This window comes from Argentina anserina, chromosome 4, assembly GCF_933775445.1.
Source record: "Argentina anserina chromosome 4, drPotAnse1.1, whole genome shotgun sequence".
In the NCBI taxonomy this organism is placed as follows: domain Eukaryota; kingdom Viridiplantae; phylum Streptophyta; class Magnoliopsida; order Rosales; family Rosaceae; genus Argentina; species Argentina anserina.
Window position 1 is genome coordinate 3,239,158 of NC_065875.1, and position 17,907 is coordinate 3,257,064.

A 17,907-nucleotide genomic window follows, 5' to 3' on the forward strand; every position below is an offset into this window, starting at 1 on the left:
TACCAAGCATCTATTTGCAAGTTTAGAAATGACTCCGGCATTCACTTCGGTCTTGAACAAGAGCTGTACTAATATTTATAGAAATACATAACTATAAAGGCACTGTACTTGTGAATATACCAACTAAAGAGAAGACACATTCCAATCGACCAAGTAAATGAGTTCTAATTACTTCACCATTCATGGTATGTCAAATTCAACTCCTATATTCCACATAGTAAACTAGAAAAAGGAAAAAGAAAAGAATCATAGAACGTTACAAATGAGGTAGAAGCTTTGCTGCAGAGCAATTTTGGCTTTGTATCAAGATAGATACCGTGATGCATGTGTAAAACCCCAAAGCTGCATAAGTGAAGAAATGTACAAGTGATTTAAGTATTGTTATAGAAATAAACAGCCAAAGTCCAATTTGATGCTAAGATAATGATTTATTGTAAATTACGCTGATAAGGTTGAATTTCCTATTTATAGATAAGCAGGTCAAGTCAAAATTGGGACAGCAGTTAAATCTATCAGCAAAGCAGAAATGACCACTGCAAACATGTTTCAGGTCTGCCTCTCTATGGTAATACCTAAGTGGATGGAATGATGCTAAGAGTAAGTTTTTTATTTTATTTATGCACTCTAGCAATGGGAGTGTTTAAAATTGGATCACTGAGTGCTCCTAACTTTTCATTTTTTTGGTTCAAGTTTCAATGAATTTGGTACAACAGTATAGATGCTGCTGACAGATTTAGTATAATACTGGTACGATCAAACTTCAAAGAGTCAAGTATAAGGAGATAACCTCAACATTCTTCAATTCAAAGTCTGGTTTATGAGCCAAGCATAAGTTCCCAAATGTTTCACAAGGTCCGCTAGTTCCGCTTAACCTTAAAAAGTCAACAGTTTACAATGAAAATGAAAAGGACGTATAAGTCTTTCTCATCTGATAATGAGAGGAAAATAGTGCAAGAGCAAAGTAACTTACAGATCTCCGTCTAAGCATATGGCAAAGTTACCACCACCACCAAAAGCTAGCAGATCATTCAAACACATGTAATAGTATCGATTAGCTCCTGTTTGCACAAAATTAACTAAGCATCAGATCTTCTAACAATTAGAAAGAAGAAAAATAAATGGCAATGTGAACCATGGAACTTCTGTCGTCCAAAGGGCTGATGCACGCATTTATATTTGACTCAATTGGCTGAGTATATTTAACAAATTTTTTTTAAAAGCTTTACAACAAGGGCCAACTTATATAAAGGGCAACTGATATGTCAATGAATTGGTTAGCTTGATACTCTTTGCAGTGTCAAAGACAGAGGTACCAGTTAGCATCTCTAACTCTAAGTGCCAGTGGTGTTGGCACGTACACCACATCAGTTATCTAGCTTTTGACGTATGGTTTTTGAGTATCTCTAACGAAAACTTCAATTTGCAAGTATGTAAGATAAAGGGCTCACCAGTTGGTCTAAACAGCCTTGGTTGCCCATATATGGTAGTGAAAACAAATGCCTGGTTCGTTCCCTATTATCCAAAAGCAAGCATAAGAAGATTATATTAAAGAACCAAAAAATTGGAGATCTGAATTAACATCTGAAGAAGAGATTTTAACAAATATTTATTCAGCCTATCAAAAAATCAACATAAAAATTGATAAACATAAAAGCATGTTTACTTGATATTTTCTCTTGGCAGTTGGTTTCAAGGGGGCCTCCAGGAGTCCACCAAATACAGCACCTTGCGTATCCCCAACAATCTAGAAGTGTAAATAGATCCATTATCCACAGATTACTAAACAAAAAGATTTCAAATTCCTAATCTTCATATATCATTGGAAGACATTAACATACCAGCAGACATGGACCAGAGACTTCAGCACTCTTGCGAATCAGTGTGCGGAGGGATATACCATGTTTTGCCGTACTGCCCTTCATTCGAAAGAATTGATACTGAATCGAAACCCAAGCAAATAATAGACAACTAATTCTAGTGCAGGGTACGACATGCTTAAGAAACTTACCTGTACAGCAATACCCATTGGCATCCTTTCACTATATTAGGCAGAGAAGAAAGTAAGAATTCATGCAAGTCTGAGGAGATAAAGACAGAGTCATCCACGAGATAGGATAGCTGCTTTTCTACACTTGGCTGTAAAGTTGCTTGTTCAAACACTTCAGAACCACTGGTGCTCCCCATAGAAGCATGGTCATCATCATTTTCTCGATCATTTTCAGTTTCTCTATTCTCCCCAGATGAACGACAGTCTTCAAATGTATCTAAGGTTTCGTATTTGGAGTCAAAGTTCACACTACTAGGTGGGACTGATAGTTCGCGCTCATATGATTTTGATCCACCACCGCCTACTGATGGGATAATGTAGGAAAAGTATGAAGATAGTAGTATACCCCCTTTAGAATATGACCTGACCTACACATTTAAAACTTCATGTCAAAGCTCAGAATACATAGAACAAACAAAGTTTAAAACCTTCAGCTTCAAACAATGTAGGAGCAAGGAACAACAGGAAGGCTCACATTTTCACTAAACACATACATTTCCCAATAACAAAAGGCAAACCGGCTAACAAAACCATGATATTTGGCTTGCATTGGCTGAAAACTTAAGAACTGAACAAAATTGCAAATGGAGCCAAGTTTCCAACAAACAAAAAGAAGATCACATAGTCATAAAACTCAGCTTCCTCACTTAACTAACAAGCCAGATTCAACCATCATAGGAACTCGAACAATTGAATCACCCATAGTTTCACAGTTTCCTGAACATTACCAAAGCTATATGACTAAAACAATAGCATTTCCCCTTGCATGAATCCAAAATTCTCAATCAGACAAAAATCAGAGCAGACCCATATCATTCAAACAACCCAGATCTAAAATCTCATGAATATGAACAAACTCCATCAACAATGCTAGCTAACCCATCAAGCTCAAACCTTTACCAAACCCATAAAGCTCAAACCTTTACCATACCCATCAAGCTCAATTCTTTACCAATACCCACAAAGCTCAAATCTTTAATGCCAACAAAACATAAACTGAAACAACAAAAACACAAACAGTTTAGATCAATTATGAGACAAAATTCACCTGGGGAGTTTCATCGTCAACTGGGTTAGGAACGGGAGAAGAGGCTGAGCTGGGTGGATCGGCAAACAGACGGGAGAACCTTTCAGAAACTTTCTCTTTCAATGTGGACATTGTGGGTGGATTTTGCCGCCGGTGAATGAATCTCAGGTCATTTTTTTTCTTTCTTTCTGGGTATTTTTGAGGTTGTTGTTGTTGGAGAAAGATTCTTGCTTTCGGTTCGGGGCTTATGGAATTACAAAAGGGTATGACGTCGGTGAGAAGAAGACGAGTGGCAAAGACAATGACAATGAAGGAAGGTCTGGTGGGGCACTAGATTTTCCTTTGCAGCTTTCTTTCTTGTGGGATTTCGTCATTCATCCAAGTTCCGTGTGGTCGGTGGTATATCATTCTCGTACGTAAGACTTGGGACAATTGTGTGCTCGTGTTTTATGAAAATTTCCTTCTATTTTTGCTGGTTTCCTTATTTGACCCATATTAAAATTTAAAACTCTTGGATGACGGTAAGAAGCTTAAGGTGATCAATTAACCAACTCCCATTTTTGGTTTGTTTTTGACAAAATTCTCATGAATTCTGTAATTTGGTGATCAACCATCAAAAGGACATGAATATATGGTAGTTATGTCTTTATAATTAAGACACACACAGAAAGTAACATAACATAGGAGTAGAAAGGGTATTCGAAAATTCTAATAAAGGTGAACTTGGTGTTAGTAGTTTTGTGGACGAAATCACTAAACATCAAGAGTGAGTATTGATGTAACTACTGATAGATTTTATAACGATTTCCAGTATTGCACAATTTGGCAACTTGTCTTGTTACGAAAATTGTTAAACTGCGCTTACTGTACTCATCTACATTGGAGTTTTAGCACAATCTCCCATTATGTTTTTTTAAATAAATACATAATATTTATTATGTGTTGAAACTTTTATCTATAAATACGCCACACTCAGAAATTTGAAAGAATCCAAAACAAAGTCATTTCTCAAACCGAACTTTTTTGTCAATCTTATTCCATTATATATTTTTAATAGATGAAATTCACTATCATTTATGGCTAAAATATCGAACTCGCCAATAAGTATATGCACTATTGGCCGAATGACGAATTCTAGTTCGTGCCGGGCATGGTCGCCCGACGGCAAATTGACGTGTTAGCTATTTGAATTTGGGTACATTAGAAGTTTAGAACAAAAAAAATTAAAATTAAAAATTTGCTGCTGAGACACGTGAGGCAGGATCAAATACCCTATGTTTGAAACAACTAGGTAAATTATATTGTAGAAGGTAGTTGTGTTATGCGAATTCGAGCTTCGAGGTGTGTCGGGGAAGCACGACCACTGTTATGGCGTGCTCCACCTCTCCGGTCAAAGCTTGACTCGCCGGATGTTGGGGACAAGGATTTCTAATTTCTGCTTCCTATGAGTAGTAAGATTATATGCCAAAACCAAAGCAACGTCCAAATCGATGCTTATAAATCAAAAGTAACTAATGGAAGGAAAAATATTAATTAAATTAGGCAACATATAAGTCGAAATCAAGGTATAATGAAACTTTAGAGCACTGATATGATCTTGTTACCCCAAAATCGAAACCATCACTCGAAATGCGCCAAATGAAAATACTTGTGTAATCTTAAAACTGAAACCATCCCTGGAAATGTGCCTAGTAAAAATACTGTTATTTTACAATATTAAAACCATCACTCGAAACCAAGTCAAAATACTCTTACTTTAAGTCAACAATAGGCAACCTCGCGAAAATTGTTACAAAGTAACAATAAGCTCTATAGTGTAGTAAAAATCCACCATTTGATAATCTCGGGTCCCAAAATCAGATGGTAACATGAGTGAACAAAGAAAAATGATGTATAATAGCCCTCAACAATGTATAATATTCCGTCCTGGACATCATCAAAGACAGTAACAAAGAAATGGCACTTCAACCTCCACAGAATAGGGAGTACCAATCTTTGAACTGAATAATGCATGTATCTCCCCTTCAGATACTAAATTTACATCATTGTGATACATCATTATTTCTGTAAATTCACCCTCTATTTAGCATAGACAAATCAAAAGCAACATATCAATAAAATTGATCAACGACAACGTGTGATAAGCCACCTCAACAGTCAATATCCTGCAACATCCTTATTCAGAGATTACTCTTGAAAAGGCAACGTATGAACCAAATGCAACACATCCAAAGGCAAAACATGAATCTAATCATGATTTACATAGCAGATCAGAGTTAAAATCCAAATTAAAGGCAACGCATCCAAAGGCAACACACGACTCTGATTCTGCTTATAAAATAGACCAGAGGTAAAGTCCAAATCGAAGCCATCTAAATAAATGGCAAGATTTTAATCGAAGGCAACGTATGCAACGAAGGTAACATATTAATTTTCATTATGATTATATGACATACCAGAGGTAAAGCCAAAATCAAAAGCAACTTATAAATCGAAGGAAACATATTGACCGAAGGCAACATTTAATCAATCTCAAGTCTCAAAATCATATGACAACATAAGTGAAGAAAGAAAAATGATGTATAATATCCCTCAACAATGCTTTGATTTTTGTCCTGGACAACACTAAAGACAATAACAAAGAAATAGTGCTTCAACCTCCACAGAAGAGCGAGCACCAATCTTTGAACTGAAATTTAATGCATGGATCTCCCCCTCAGATACTGAATTTGCATCATTGGGATACACCATTTTCACTCAACTATTAAGCATAGATAGACCAAAGGCAACTTTGGAACCAAAAGCAACATTATAACCGAAGGCAACATATCAAAAAAATTAATCAAAGGCAACGTAGGATCTGTCACATCCAAGCTCAATATCCTATAACATCCTTATCCAAGGATTACTCATGAGGAAGCAACATATAAACTGAATGAAACGCAACCAAAGGTAACATATAATCTGATTATAATTGTATCACAGATCAGAGGTAACCAAATTGAAGTCAACATTTTAATTGAAGGCAATGCGTGAACTAAAGGCAATGCATCCAAAGGCAACATATGAATCTGATCTGATTCTAATATATATGACAGATCAGAGGCAAAGACCAAATTGATAAATCAAAGACAACATTTTACTCAGAAGTCAACATATGAACACTGAAGGCAATGCATCCAAAGGCAACATATTATATGAAGTCAACATGTGAATATGATTCTAATTATATGACAGATCAGAGGTCAAGTCCAAATCGAATGCCACTTATAAATCGAAGACAACATATTAATCGAACGCAGTGTCTTTAATCAAAGAAAAAATATGAATCTTACTCGGATCATATTATAAATCAAAGGCAACTTATGAATCAAAGTCAATGCATTAATCAAAGGCAACGTATAAATCTGAATCAACATACAAATATGTACAACTATTTTTTTGTCTGATATTATGGAAGTCGATTGTTTCATAATGCAGACCAATTGAAATGAAATGACACTTTCCAAAAAAAAAAAATTTGAACCGGCACTAGAAGAGGAAGACAATAATGTAAAATTTTGGTTGAGATTATACCTTAGAGTGCTCCTAAATAGGTGTTGTTCAGCTTTCTACCAGTATTATCTACAACATATCTGAGAAGCTTTGTTTTGCTCCTGCCAGTTATAGTAAGAAGCATCAGTAACACTTATTTGAAAATTAAAACTACTCGATCAAATTAACATAATGAAAATCTGAATCATAGTTGCACTAATTAGATTGCTACAGATACAGAGAATTCCTATTGTAGTCAGTTGGCTACCAATTGTCCTGTCCTATGACCTCTCAGTTCCAAATTTACATACTGAGAATTCCTAATGTAGTTAGTTGGCTACCAATTGTCATGTCCTATGATCTCTCAGTTCTAAATTCACATACTATCATAGTTGATATAAAGCTAAAAACTCAAAGTAAAATCATGTAAGTTATCCTTTCTCCTACCCTTCTGTATGTGTAATTTATTACAAACACTGGTGGGCTTGTTGAGTACATATTAACATACACGTGGCTGTGAATAGTTCACCTTAATGTATAATCTAATTGATTTTGTGTTTCACTAAGTCATCTGAACATACATAAACTAAATTGAGAGACTAAAGAACCAAAGATGACAATAAGTGACATGCAGCTTGCAGTAAAACAAGACATTACCCATAGTCCTTGACATTCAAGCCAGAAGTATTTGTAGTTGAGAGAGAAGATCCCCACTCGGATATTCTCATGTGGTGTTTGTCTATTTAGGGATTCATGTCTCTCAAATGTCTTGGTAATAATACCCTTCTGATGCCGAATATCAGAAGGTTCAACATGATAGAATATTGGGCATACAAGTTATCCCAGTTCTGTTTTACACACACCAAGTCGAATACGCGTAGTTATCTGACAATACAATGATAGATAGCCTCGGATTGCCTTGATCAATGCCTCTGATATATTCTCCCCTTTTTTGAGTTTCTCAGAATCCCTACATGAAACACCCCGGTCCAACATTTGAACCATATCATCGTAACAAGGTTAACATTGAACCAGAAGATCGAAGTACTGAAAAGAGTAAATACATTCTCAAAATAAAATAAAATAAACTTTATTTTACAAATGAAACTGAAACAGAAAATATGTTCTCGACTATAACAGCCAAAACTCTTCTCAAAGGATTCTAAAATGACCTGCAAGCACAAATCAAAGAACACGTGAGGAAAACAAGCTAAGTGAGAGTTGAATACAAAAGAAACCAAATCAATGCCAAGAGGAAAACCACATTTTCCAAGAACATGCGTTTAACAATATGACAGTTCCATCTCGCAACACCAAACACATTTCGCTTAGTAACCAACAAACCCATTTTCAACTAGATCACCAACAAAATCAAAACTCAATGCTGAATAGATTCAAGCTGCCAATTGGAAGCATCGCACTCAACTTGACATGCCACTGTACACACGAGAACTTAATAGCAAGTGAGCTGCCACTGTCACGCTCATACATTCAACACACCAAGCGCATACTAAATATCTTTGGTCACCAACCGCATTCTAAAGGATAATTTACACTTTCGGGTCACCAACCGCATGTCAAATGAACAACTCACGCTTATGTGTCACCATACGCATACCCGATATTTGGCCGCACAACGCATGACAAAAGATTAACCAATGAGCACATTGTAATTAAACTAAAATCGGCATCCCACTTACCTTTATTTAATAAAAAAACTAACTATTTACCAAACTCTAAATTGCAAGGTAGGAATCAACCAAGCAAAATCAAAACAGAATTTACTATGAACAACCACTCCCATCACAAAATTAACCAATCACAAGTGAAAACTATCATAAAACTAAATTTCATAGCATGCCCATGAATTCAATTATCACAACAATAATATACTATAGAACTCACTCCACAAAACCATGATTTTAATCCAAACAAGACCAAAACAGAAACATAAATTCAAACTTAATATAATCAAGATGAGTCACTCACCAATCCTCTACCAACTATATGATGACAAAAAAAATCATCTCAAATTCCCGTCTCTCCCATTTCTGGAAACAAACCCAGAAAAGAGGATCACCGTACCTGGCTGTACCACTCAACTCGTAGAAAATGCCCGCTGCCCAAAACTGATACTGAAATCTAATCATCCCCCACGCTCTTCTCTTTCTCCTTCTCTATTTCTTTTTTTTTTGTTTCTGTTCTCCTATTCTTTATAGTTCCCCCCCCCCTCTTCTTTTTCTTTTGTTTCCTCCTCCTACTCCTCCTGTTTCTATCTCCCCCTCTCTTTCTATTTCTCTGCCTAAAAAAACACCCCTTCTTATCTCTTTGCATTCAATAGAATATAACCAAAGGGTAACCCAATTGGTAAATAAATATCTACCTATTATATATCATAAATAAAAGAACTTCAATAAGATAGCAAAAGTGTTAGAAATTAAGACTAATATCTTAACTAAATGACATTAGCACAAATAAACTTCAAAATCGGGTGGGGATTCCATACTATAGGTCCTGGCTCCTGCATGAGTTAATATCATGTAGAGGCAGTCCGTGAAGTTATTGCGTTTGTCTTTGCCTTGCAAACTCAAGAACACTTTGTAAATCTGAAGACTATCTGTGGAAGTCATTCTAAGGTTTCAACATATAAATCTAATTTATCTATCCATGATGTTTCTCACAAACAAAACCAAAGAATTGAATAAAAAAGAGACATAACACTTACCTCCAAAACCAGCACCACAACCACCACATTAATACATACAGAAATCAGCTAGCTCAGGAAGAAGAAGATGACCACAACTAAGACACCGAAACAAGTTCTCAGAATACCCCATTGCTCACAACCAAAGCTACCCAAATAAGTAACAGAAACACAAGTTTAACCAAACAAAATCTAACTGGCAACTGCTTATAGCCTTATAGTCAAAGTTTGGGGTCAAAGTTTGGTAGCAGAAACACAAGTTAAACCCGCCATGTCAATGTACTTTTTTTTAAGTAATCAATAGGCAACCTTCAACAATTGTTGCAAAGTATATATAGGTGCCGTCAAACATTATATTGTGTGTGAGGGAATTTGTTTCCTACTGCCTCTATTCTGCGTTAGGGGAGAAGAGTAGCTATTTGGTGTTTTGAGATTATAGAGTTTTAGTACAAAGCTCTATTGTATTCTCTCCATTTGATCATAGTGGAATTTCTCGCCGGCTTCGAAAGTGGATGTAGCTCAATCACATTGATTGAGTGAACCACTATAAATCTTGTGTCATTATGTTTTCTTTTTCTTTATTGTTCCATATCAATATTGTTGTTTGTTACGCTTCCGCATAACATCTTCCACATACACCTTGTCAGAATAAATCTTGAATCCTGATATGAAGATCTTGATAGTGGACTGCAGTAAGTGGGCGATAAGACTATGAGTGAAGCCATATTAGATACAGATCACTGTTGCTGTGTCCAAATCCCATCTGGAATGGATTTCCTCACTTGGGAAATTCTTGCTCTCCAAGAATGCACTAATTGGTCATATTAATATAAAGATAATTTTTCCTTTTACATTTACCTTTCATGAGAACATATTACCAATATTTACCAACATAATGAAATGCGAGATGTTTGGTGAATCCAGACATTACTAACCTACACCATTAAACAAAAATGCTACCAAAAAGATTGAATTTTTTAAATTACTTCAGTAATACAGATTGTTTAATTCTTACAAAATGAAAAAAAAGAACCAAACAAGAACAACGTAATAGTCAGTTTTTAGTGGTCAGTACATGACATGACTGCACCATACCAAGATGGTATATCTGTTTCAACAGGATGACACAACACACATACAAATAGAGAATTACAAACATGAGGAGCACTCCACTTTTACCTTATTGGTACAGCTGTACTCTCAAATGGGGTGCATTTCTAACTCTTCCTCTGTTGTTTTCACTCTACCTTCCAGCTTTGCATATCCACAAAAGCCTGAGAAAATTTTCTTTGGCTGAAGACATAATGCACCACCATGGCATAGCTATTCATAAAGTGCGCGAAGAAAATAGAACCAGATATGGCTTGAGGCCAACAACAATGGAAAAAAAAAACATCTTCACAAGGAGCGGTTTGCTCCAAAATCCCAGTCTGTCCCATTTGCTTCTAATGAAAGGTTAAATCGGTTGGGGTTCCTTCTGCTATGAATCGTAAAGAATCCGTGATTCTTACGGTACTCTCTGGTTTAAGGGTCATCATTTGGCCCGTGGATAGTCCGGCCCAAGGCCCGATCAAAACCCTGTCAAAGTCCGGTCCTATAGGTATAAGGCCGGTTAGTGGTCGAAGGTTTAAAGCCTCGACCCAGCCCGTTAGAGCCTATAAGGCCAAAACCCGGTCCGGTCTTAAAAAACCTGATCAAAAGCCCGCCCAAAATTCGTTCATTTTTTTAATTAATAATTTTATATGTATTTATTTGTTATATATGTTAATTAGTTAAATTATTTTGTTATATTTCTTATATTTTGTACTATATTTAGTTAAATAATTACCATATCCTATTTTTTTCTTTAATTTTAAATAAAAATATACATTACACATCAAAATAATGGACCCGGCCCGGAAAAACATGTAAGACCCGGGTCCGCGGGCCTCGATTTTATTAGTAAGCCTGGCCCGACCCGACCTGAAAAATTGAAGAAAAAAATCATTAAAACCCGGCCCGGCCCATTGCCAACCTTTACTCTGGTTGTTCAGGTACCTGTTTGTTGTCCAAAAGCTTCCCATTCTTTGCAAAGGCAAAAATCAGCTCAAGTTGTTTATGCTGTTGCTCCTGCATATGGCAATGGATGGAAGAAACCACCAATAGAACTACGGCACCAACAATCTCTTAAAATATAATGTCTACCTAATAGAATCCATAAGGATTTTGAAAGGTAAATCAACTAAAACAACAGACAGATACATCTAGGCCAATGTTATCAAACCCGTAGATCTTAAGATTGTAGTTTGTAGGAGGAGGGGGGAATAACTTAAACATACATCAACAAGTTTTCCTAGATTCTGAATCATTAGAAGAAATACTTTACAACTCATTATGAACTCAAGGGAGTAAAACAAATCAGTTCTGAAGCTGAATTCTAAGAAAAGCCTAGGAAGATGCCAACTTCATCCTGTTTATCTGCCACAGGGGAAGAGAGGACACTCACCTGCATTGCCAGTAAAACCTTTTGATTTTCTCCAAGCTGCTTTTCGAGAATGTCTTCTTGTGCTGCCAATGCTCGAGTGGCCTCAGAGTTCTTTTTAGCCAAAGCTGCAGTCTGAAATCACAAACATATAATTAGATCCTGTCTTATGTAATGAAAATCTTACAGTATCAGATAAGGGAAGAAAGGAGAAAAGAGTTTTGACAACAAATTGGATTGCATTTCAGTCCTAAGCTCACACTGATACCTTGATTTCATACTCACAAAAATGTCTAATTGCAATGTACATAATTTTTTTTCTTTGGCATTTTTTCTTCTTCTTTTAGGTATATTATTATTTTGAAGTTTAAACATGATCTAGAGAACCTTTTACTCTCAACTATTTACAACTTTAACCTACCTATTAACTATATATATATATATATATATATTCCACAATCATAGGTATAATTTAATAGGAAACCTAACTAATAGGTATAATAAAAATAAGAATCTAATATATAGGTGTCTAATATATGTGTCATACAAAAAGATGTATATATATATATATATGTATCTTATTTATGATTAATTATACCTTATGTATAAATAATGAATTCTCTTTCACCTAACTTTTCATAAAATTAAAAATTGTAGAAACAATCCATGATTCTTGTAATAATAATTAAATTGATTAAAACAGAAAAATAATTAGCATTACAAAAAAGAATAAGCACATAATTAAGGTATTGAATACAAATCGTTAATCAAGCTTTTTAATTATGTTGATGTTATAAATATTACATAAAATATGACATAAGATATATTACAGTCAGCAATTTTATGTGTCTATTGAAAAAAATATATTTAATAGATTTTATTTAAAATGGGTCTTGAAAATTGGGTATAAATTAAATCCTCCCAAATTTTTATACGGTAGCGTTTTCATGTGAACTAATAAATTATAAAATTTCTTTGCAATATATGACTATTTTTTAATATTTCATAACTTTGTACTCTCAATATCTTAAACAGACGTAAATAAATCGCTATGTCAAATTTTACAACTGAGAGTCTGAGACTACAAAATACCTCAGCACTTCACGCAAAGAGAGCAGAAAACAGTAAATTTGAAGTCACTACAAAGCGCGGCCTCTTACCTAGCTCTAGAAAGTAGAAACTCACCAAGTAGTAGAGGCAACATCAAAGTAGTATGAAAGTCACAAAAGACTATGTATTGCAATACTGGTACATTGCATGAATTTAGTCTCACCTATTCATAGTTCATATATTACATATCAAATTATTGCTTAACAGCTTGGCAGTGTCCCCTATATTATTGTTTTTTTCCTTTTCACTAGTGCATTATGATAACTATAAGGACACAAAAAAGTCAAATATAACAGCTTGAATACCGTCTTCACCAGTGGTTGGTTGCAGAAATCAAATACTACCAGCCAGGTAGTGTTTATCTGAACTGAAATTGATTCGACTCAGTTGCTATTCATTTGTTTACACTTCACAAGCTTCACAAGTCATCATATTCATATTCCCTTTGTTGAGTTAACTAAGTCAACTGATGTATCAAGTTGATGTACATGCCAACCAATCACATTTCAATCAAAGTCAAACACAATTTGCATCTCCTTATATTAGTATCTAGAATGGCTTCAGGTAGATAAATGCATGCTTAGTAATAAGAGTAAAGCTGATTAAGAGTTTTCTTTTTTCCTTGATTGAGAGCTTTAATCTGCTCAGATTGTCAATTGTTCTACATGATCTGTACATATGAGTAGGAGTTGGAGTTTGCATTAGTCATTGTCCGATTCGACATAAATTTCGGTCGTCTGTTATATATTTGGACTACTGGTGGCAGATTTCTAAGTTCTCTTTGTATTCCAAGTTTGTATGATTGAATGTACCTCTTGGGCATGTTTCTTCATGGAAGCAGTAAAATAACAGAATGAGTGAACAAATAAAGCTTTCACTCCCTGCTACATAATAACTAATAGATGTTTATACACTATTGGCTAGCAAAATTTGGCAATATTGTTGATAAGGATCGACTATCATTTCGAGTTGAGTTATGGCGTCTTAATCGGAAATTTTCATTATTAGTTGAGCTGGTAAGAACGCATAGCGTTAATGTTGGATTTTACACCCCAGGATGAAAATGAAACGATATCTGGCCATAGTAGATAAGATGGCACACAATTACCGCCCTAAATTATTAGTTGGAATCTTCAACAGCACATAAAATCTTCAAAAACAGTTTGATGCAAGATTTCCCACTGAATTAGGGAGTACTACCAACTTGTAGAGTCTATTCCACCTCGGGGCCCTTTTCATGAAGTTGTAACATCAATTGCTCATTTCATTGTTTTCAAATTCTAGTATCCTACACGGCTACACATCAAATGTGGGACTAGTTAGGTTTGTTCTCTTGTGCACTCATTGCTTGTTCATATCACATATACAGTTTCGTAACCAACTGATAAATCCATATAATGGTGTCTAGTACAGCAGACAGCAGAGGATGAGATTTTCATGTTTCATCCAAAAAGAAAAAAGCAACAAATTGTGATACCAAAAAGCATGTAGGTCACATATATGATATATTCCTAACTTGTTAGTTCTAACTAGGATAATTCATTACACAAATTTCTCTGTTTTGACTTGTAAAAGCTATCATATGCATCAAATAAAGCCTAAAAATTAGACATCTACATTCGCCAATTTAGTGGGTGTCAACCAAGATAACTACAGATGTTTACAAAAAATTCCGAGAGAGAGCAGGGTTGATCTTCATCTATTGTACAAATTACGAAAATCTCATTCATGGAGATAATGTGATATTCACCAGTGCAAGTTCATTTTTACAAGACCTATATCAGAAGAGGTGCGCTGAAAGCTTTCTTAGAATCCAAGAAACTATAGAACATTTCAAAATTCAAAATGCAACAACTTCTTGCAACCTTCAAAATTTACAGCACTTATCAAAAGCTCGTCCTTTTGGCCTGAGAATAGAAAAGCTCCAAGCGCGTAAGCTGTTGCTTTCTGTATGTTGTGTGGCACAAGACGGAATATAAAACTCGCCTCAAAACACATTTTGTCACGTTCACTGTCAGGAAATAAAACTAATACATAGAACCCAGAAAACTGAAAATTTTAGTACCCTGTATTCTGTAAACAATGAGAAAGAGAGTGCACTGTAAACAATGAGAAAGAGAGTGCATTGCAAGTTGCAAACTTTCTCAAAAGCATAAAAGATGTGAAGAAATTGGAGAAGCATTGGTGTCTGCAGAATTGAGAAAAGAGACAAACACTCCCACATGGCTCATCAAGAATAAAGTAATAAGAGGCCAAAATCTGGTACTCCATCCTCCACTATTTTTTAAATCCAGATTTCCATCAAAAATGACAAACATCCATGATTCATTCTCCCACATCATATTTCACCTTGCTTCTCTTTCCAACAAGAGGATTATACTCAAGTTAACCCCATTTGCCCATTCTATCACCACAAAATCTCCATATTCTCTCTAAAAAAAGAAAAAGAAAAGAAAAAAAAATTGCTACAAGTATCCACCTTGGAGAAGCTTGTCGCTTTGAGAGGTGAGAACCCATCTTCTCCTATCAATAATCTGCATAGAACAAGCATATTCCAACCAATGACAGATTAGAAATTGGTACCAGGAATTAATTTTTAAAAATGAAATCAAAATTAAATAAGGAAATAAAGAGAGATTCATCTCATATTCTGAAATCTAGAATGTTCATACCATCATGCTTCTTCATCAAATTTCTGGCAAACAACAAGAATATGACAAGGAATCCAACTCCAGCTGCTCCTCCCAAAATAATAGCAGCTGTCCTTCCTGTATTTGACTCTATATCAACAATAACATACCACATTCAAAATCAGATTATTAACCAACATATTCATTTTACAGAAATAGCATCACTCGTTACCAGTGCAAAGTTGAATGAACTACCAGAAAATGTAAAAAGAACAAGAACAAAAAAAAGGAAGGGTCTTTTGTGCCCAAACCAAAAGAATTCAGAACTTAGATTCTGCCATCTTACCTGATGAAGATGAAGAAGAAGAAGAAGATGATGATGACTGAGATGAAGATGACCTTCTGGGGACCCCATTTGGATAGTAACTGTAACTCACAAAGCACTTATGGAGATAGATTTGGCCTGAAATAGCATTACCGCATTCAACCTGAGCTTTTTGCACAGCAGTCTTCATACACTCACCACAGTCTGAGTCACCCACATCTCCTTGACACTGACCCAAGACATAGACTTGTTGATAATTTGTGGTATAAAACCCATGACCGGTAACCACACCATTTTCCAAAACAGAGAAAGCAGTGTCCCTTCTCTCTTCATACCCAGACCCTGCAATGTTAGTCCCCCCACAAGTCTTGAACAACATTTCCATCCCTGAAATCTGAGCAAACCCAGAAACCTCATAGAGCATGTAGCAACCGATGAGCTGAACTCTAGCTGCAATGGTCTTGCCACAGAGACTGTCAACTACTTGTGGGAGCTTACTCACACAGGTGTAGCAGTCAGAGTTGCTGAGGTCACTTCTGCATTGGAAGAGACCAGAAATGGTGGTTTGGCCACTGCCTGAGTTGGTCTTGAAAAACTTGGCCTTGGTGGATTGTTGAACCAGAGACCCAAAAAGAGCTGAGAGGGATTGGGAGTAAACCCCAGTTGGATCTGAAAAGGTCTGCTTTGCACAACCCTTGTAGACCAAAGAGGTCAAATCAGTGGCAGATTCAGCAACTGGGATAATGAGCTCAAGATTGAAGAACAGAAGCAAGTAGATGAAGTAAATGAAGGGTTTTGAGAGTAAACCCATTTGCTTTTTCTCTGCTTCTTGGATCAAATCATTTCAGGGTTTGGGAGGCTTCTGAGGTACCCAAGTGAGCATAGACACTAAAGATTGAATCTTTAAGTGATTTTTTCAGTAATTTGTGGTGAACAAAGTATTCTTGGATTTTGGACTTGGTTTTGGGTTTTTGGGATTTTGGTTTTGGATGGTGTACCAGTTGTTCTGGGATTTTTAGGCTCCTCTGGCTTTGGATGGCCTACCCTCTCTGTATACATGGCAGAGGCAAAAGGCAAAGGGGTATCTTTTTTTACACCATGAGTCCAGAAGGAGAACAGTGATCAATTAATAGTAGAGTAAATAAAATTGTTATATTTATGGGAATGATAGATCATTGGCTTTAATTTAAGTGTTCATTTTTTTAATGTTTGAAGGAGAATGAGAACAAAATGACATTGCATAAACTAAAACAGAAATCTTGAAAGGAGAATAAATATTCTGTAAAGACTAGAGAGGGTCTGGGTTCTAGGCAGCAGTATCAGTCAGTGTGAAGGAAAAAGGATTCTGATTTAGGGGAGGAAGAAAGTTAAGAACTTTGACTGAAAGTACATCAGATTCGAGAAATTGAGAGTTAGATCAGATTTGAATTTAATAGCAGTTACTTTAACTTTTATATGGTAAGACATAAATAATGTTGGGTGGTCCATTCGTGGAGACTGAACTTGCAAATCTTGAATTGTATTAACAGAATCCGAAAATTCTTCAGCTCATGCATTCACCGGAGCTTATGTGGCAAAAGAACAGCCACAGATTGGGTGAACTATGATTTTTGACCAACACTTTGTTAATATTGCTTATGATCGGGAAGACAAAACACTTTCATTCTGGTTCCCTCCGCCGGAAAGTTAATTAACAAGCTGCATATTACCATCATACAAAACAGAAGATGCGACTCTCCAAAATTAATGTAGGTTTAACTTTAGCAGAACTCAGGACCCCGTTTATCAGATCCGCGCTACAACTACCCAACCGAGTAAGAGCTTCCGACACCGGCTACGAATTGGGGTAAAATTGTATGTTGAGATTATTCCTCTTGCGTCCTCAACACTTGGATTCTCAAAGATTCGAGTGATGGAATCGATCCAAAACAGACAAGCTTATGTTTTGCACTGTTGCGCCGCTTTCGAAGCGAAATTTGTCGATCATTCTTCATTTGTCTATTTTGTACTTATCTTTTTAAATTCATATCAAGTGTCTAATTGCTCAATTATTATCTAAATATGAGTTG

The 17,907-nt window shown here is 35.8% G+C and overlaps 2 protein-coding genes across 3 annotated transcripts; both read right to left on the bottom strand.

The window, feature by feature from the left end:
• Positions 1 to 87: 87 nt before the first annotated feature.
• Positions 88 to 3,403, bottom strand: LOC126791380 (uncharacterized). Of its 2 annotated transcripts, none has more exons than XM_050517829.1 (8): positions 3,096 to 3,239; positions 2,009 to 2,410; positions 1,839 to 1,911; positions 1,664 to 1,744; positions 1,449 to 1,512; positions 971 to 1,058; positions 788 to 872; positions 88 to 342 (listed from the first exon to the last, which is right to left on the bottom strand). In XM_050517829.1, exons 1-8 carry the CDS (start codon positions 3,107 to 3,109, stop codon positions 304 to 306), a joined length of 846 nt encoding a protein of 281 aa, XP_050373786.1. In that variant the 5' UTR covers positions 3,110 to 3,239; the 3' UTR covers positions 88 to 303. The 2 variants fall into 2 exon arrangements, with proteins under 2 accessions (XP_050373786.1, XP_050373785.1); XM_050517828.1 differs by having other exon boundaries at positions 90 to 342; positions 2,009 to 2,415; positions 3,096 to 3,403.
• An 11,923-nt stretch (positions 3,404 to 15,326) lies between these two features.
• On the bottom strand, positions 15,327 to 16,829 carry LOC126791163 (plasmodesmata-located protein 2-like). Its single transcript, XM_050517572.1, has 3 exons — positions 15,860 to 16,829; positions 15,556 to 15,663; positions 15,327 to 15,417 (listed from the first exon to the last, which is right to left on the bottom strand). The coding sequence occupies exons 1-3, from the start codon at positions 16,647 to 16,649 to the stop codon at positions 15,410 to 15,412; spliced, it is 906 nt and encodes a 301-aa protein (XP_050373529.1). The 5' UTR covers positions 16,650 to 16,829; the 3' UTR covers positions 15,327 to 15,409.
• Positions 16,830 to 17,907: the final 1,078 nt, after the last annotated feature.